General features: G+C 37.5%; 1 protein-coding gene across 1 annotated transcript; it reads left to right on the top strand.

Annotated features, from left to right (window-relative positions):
• The first annotated feature begins 203 nt into the window (after positions 1-203).
• LOC127798491 (uncharacterized) lies at positions 204-3,146 on the top strand. Its single transcript, XM_052332089.1, has 7 exons — positions 204-332; positions 690-907; positions 2,003-2,174; positions 2,281-2,369; positions 2,453-2,544; positions 2,677-2,876; positions 3,030-3,146. The coding sequence occupies exons 1-7, from the start codon at positions 204-206 to the stop codon at positions 3,144-3,146; spliced, it is 1,017 nt and encodes a 338-aa protein (XP_052188049.1).
• The last annotated feature ends 745 nt before the right edge of the window (positions 3,147-3,891 follow it).

The raw sequence follows: 3,891 nt of genomic DNA, 5'->3' as shown, positions 1-3,891 counted from the left end.
CAACTCGAAGCAGTGCAACTCGGAGCAGTGAAAGAGATCAATTCTCCAACACACCAGTGAATTGGCGACAGCAACAGCAACAGCAGCAGCAGCAACAGCAACAGCAGCAGCAGCAACAACAGCAGCAGCAGCAACAACTTCCGACGTCATCAGTGTACTCGGCTATGAGGATAGGGTCTTGGGTTGAACCGGAGTATGAGAGGATGGCGTTGCCACAACCGTCATTAAACCATGTTCCTCCACCTCCTGGACAGCCGGCAAGCCTCACCAACTTGGATCGTTTGATGGAGGCTCTCACTCCACATGTTCCAGTCCATTACTCATCAATGGAGGTATCAAAAATCTTAGGGTTTTTTTTTTTTTTTAGTTGTAAGATATGCCCCTGACCTCTATTTGGCTAAAAGGAAAATCAAGGTAGAAAAAGAAATGTAAACTCTGAATCTTGTTTTTTTTGATCCCCAACATTCGAGAAAACTCTCCTATCAATATGACTAAACCTATTAACCCCTGTGGCTAGGGTTTACAATAGGCCGCAATTCTTGTAAAGCTAAATTGGAATAACTTTAGCTGTGAGTTTATTTCTTTATCGGCATTTCTAATTAACACCAAATCAATAAGTGAATTCATATGCCTATTCTTTGCCTTGTAATTTTTTAACTGAGTAGTACTTTACTAATAGCATTTTACAGTCGCAGGACACTGCAAGTGACAAGGGAAATCAAGTCCTTGAGAAGCTACCATATTATTGCCTCAAGGATGTCTGGAAGGAAATCACAGAATGGAGTTTTTATGGAGTTGGAGTGCCCTTAATGTTGAAGGGGACAGATTCAGTTGTGCAGTATTATTTTCCTACATTGTCTGGCATACAACTATATGTTGACCCTTCAAAGTTGCCATCTAGGCTTAGGTGAGCCCTTCTTTACCATCAGTTAAAAATCTTAATTACTCTTTGTTGATTGTTTTTCACCTTGTGAAAATACTCTTTGAGTTAGATTTGATATATTTTTGTATTTGGACTTTCATTCCTTAATTGATTATCTGCCTTTTGCTAGTTGGTTGTATAACGAACTAATGGTTATTATAGTGACATTATCTTTTAACCTTAACAAGATTCTTGGTATCTAAATTTGTCGCCCTGCTACCTCGCATCCACGTGTGAGGCAATTCAAATTCTTGTTGACTTAATGAAATTATTTAATATTAATAAACATGTCATACGTAGTTGACTTGCTTTTTGGCATTTACTATCGACAAACGTTATCGAAGATAGGCGTTAAGCTAAATGGAGGGGACTAACCAACATGGAATCTTTGTCGTCTAGTTGTCTAGTAGAAAATAACAAAACGCTTCACTTTCATTTGTCGTCTAGTTATTACATTGTACGGCCCAATATATTAGGCTGCTTGATCAATTGTTCACCCACTTTCTGAATTGCGTAGTTTTATATTTTTAAAATTGTTTAATTTAACGAAAATACTAAGAATGTTTCTATATGCTGGTAAGGGTTAAACAAGAAGAGTGTTAGTGATGTTAAGTTTGCTTATGGACTTTGAAAATGCTACATTGTTGGCTGTGGCCTAAAATCTCTATCTATATAGCCAATAAATATGGTGTTGAAAATGGAAATTTGGTCTTATAAAAATTAAACATTCTATCATCAAGAATTGATCATATGGCAGGATGTTGTATTGAATTGTATGTAGTAAATATAGAGACGTTTTAAATCTCGATCTATCAAACAGTGTTACAATATCTTTAAATTTATGTTCATCAACTCAGGATCTTATGGTTTGCCGGTTGCTTTCTATGATGCTATACAAGTTATATCAAGGAGTCAAATTTTCTACTTGTTCTTTGGCATTAACATTCTATCCTCTTCTTCCTTGTTTGAATTTTTTTTCATTCTTGGACATCTAATATTGTTATCTAATTCTTTTAGTTGATCATTTCATATATATTTCAATTTCTTCTTATAATTAACTTTGTCTTATCAATTCACCAGGAACAATGCGGAGTCTTCAAGTGAGAGCACTAGTATTGGAAGCAAAATGAGCAGACTCTCACTAAACCCATCATCAAGTAATGAGGCAGGAAATTCCAGTTCATGTGGGGTGCTCGTATTTGAATATCTGGAAAGAGAATCGCCATTTGTTCGCAAGCCTCTAATTGACAAGGCAAGTTCGCTCTTTGGAGGTTACTACACTTCAGGTCCATTTTAATTATTTGTTTGTCCAACATGGAATAAGTTAATTAGAGTTCCATCCATTGTCATCCCAACAGATTTTCTCTCTTACAAGTGATCACTTTCCTGAGCTTATGACGTTGAATAGCTGTGATGTGCTGCCCACTAGTTGGATTTGTGTGGCTTGGTATGTCTATTGTATACCTCCATTACACTCCATGATTTGATTCTACTTAACCATTTTATTGGCATTATAAATCTTGCATGCAGGTATCCAATATGTAGGATACCTCTTGGCTCAACATTACGAGAACTGGATACCGCTTTTTTGACCTTTCATAATTTATCAACGCAATCTAGAGGTCTCTCTCTCTCTCTCTCTCCCCCACCCCCGCCCCCGCCCCCGAATGTCCCATCAAGATGCTTTCCTATTATATGTTGTAAGCTGTGTTTCTCAATTTGGTTATATATGATAATTACTTCTATTGTTACAGGCAATGATCAGCCATGGTTTCATGGTCCAAGTGACGGAAACAGGCATGTTGATGAGGCAAGTATGAAGATTTCTGTACCTGTTTTTGGCCTTGCTTCTTACAAGTTGTGGGGTTCCATCATGGCTCCAACTGATCCACATGAGTGCCAGCAAGCAAGCAATCTATGGGAAGCTGCATCTCAATGGCTCTCACATTTGCAAGTAGCTCTCCCTGACTATAATTTTTTCAATGCTCAGTACAACAGAATGAGGTGATATGTATGGAACAGGTAATAATGCCCCCGCCCCGAAAAAAATAAAAGTGTATGCTAGCTTAAGCCTTTTAATATTTTTCTCGGTCTTCCTTGTGGATAGATGATAATGCCAAGGACAACAATGCAGGGATGGCCACTGGGGGCTTGCGCCATGAAGGTGAAGGACTTGGAAGGAGGGGAGCAAAAGGGTGAAGAAGATACTAAATTGCTAGATTGAAGTTCTAAGGCACAATGAGAGCACTGAATGCTTGGCTTGTTACAAGAATTGGCTCAGTAAGTTGATGGCTATATATATATTTTGTAGTAATTTAAGTGTGGATTAGGAAATAGCCAGTGTGTTAATCTTGTTTGGCTACTGATTTGTCCTTAAGAGAAGATATGCATATATTGTAATTAAGGCAGTTGCAACCTATGGAGGAACAAAGAACTATCACAGTTCCGCTCTCTAATCTCTTCCTTCTCTGGCATTCATTCTCATTTCTTTGTTGTTTCCTTATTTCTGTAATTGGTACTGTGGCATTGAAGGGGTGATCACTACCATCAGTGATGTTCTCCTATCGAACATCACTACCTTCAGTCAGTCTAGGAGAACTAATGAATGAAAAGCTAATCTGATCGGAAAACTGGTATGATTCAATTTTTGCAGTACGGTCTCCAGCTTAATTTAGAGCTTCAAGTAATGTGCACAGTTTACAAGATTGGCTAAAATGCACATGCAGCGAGCCAAGGGTTTCAGATTGGTTTTGGATTGTTATATCGTTGTTAGGCAGTTAAAATCTAGATTATGACTTGGTTATCTATATCCAAGTGGAACTGCATGGTAGAAAGTCGACATAATTGTTTATTTAATTGTTCATAGAAAAACTACACTAAACAAGCACATAATTAGCACTTAGAGTTATTACACTTTATATGGTTTCCTTTAAATAAGATTTAATTTACTTGGGAATATTTAGTATTAG

Source organism: Diospyros lotus, chromosome 3, assembly GCF_014633365.1.
Source record: "Diospyros lotus cultivar Yz01 chromosome 3, ASM1463336v1, whole genome shotgun sequence".
In the NCBI taxonomy this organism is placed as follows: domain Eukaryota; kingdom Viridiplantae; phylum Streptophyta; class Magnoliopsida; order Ericales; family Ebenaceae; genus Diospyros; species Diospyros lotus.
The sequence above is the reverse complement of the archived record's forward strand: the minus strand, read 5'-3'. Positions and strand labels throughout refer to the sequence as shown.

What these genes read in the sequence shown, in the direction of transcription:
- LOC127798491 (XM_052332089.1), top strand. Translation starts at nt 204, where the DNA reads ATGGCGTTGCCACAACCGTCATTAAACCATGTTCCTCCACCTCCTGGA. An exon ending in TTTATCAACGCAATCTAGAG is followed by an intron (nt 2,545 to 2,676) that starts GTCTCTCTCTCT and finishes CTATTGTTACAG; the next exon opens with GCAATGATCAGCCATGGTTT. An exon ending in AATGGCTCTCACATTTGCAA is followed by an intron (nt 2,877 to 3,029) that starts GTAGCTCTCCCT and finishes CCTTGTGGATAG; the next exon opens with ATGATAATGCCAAGGACAAC.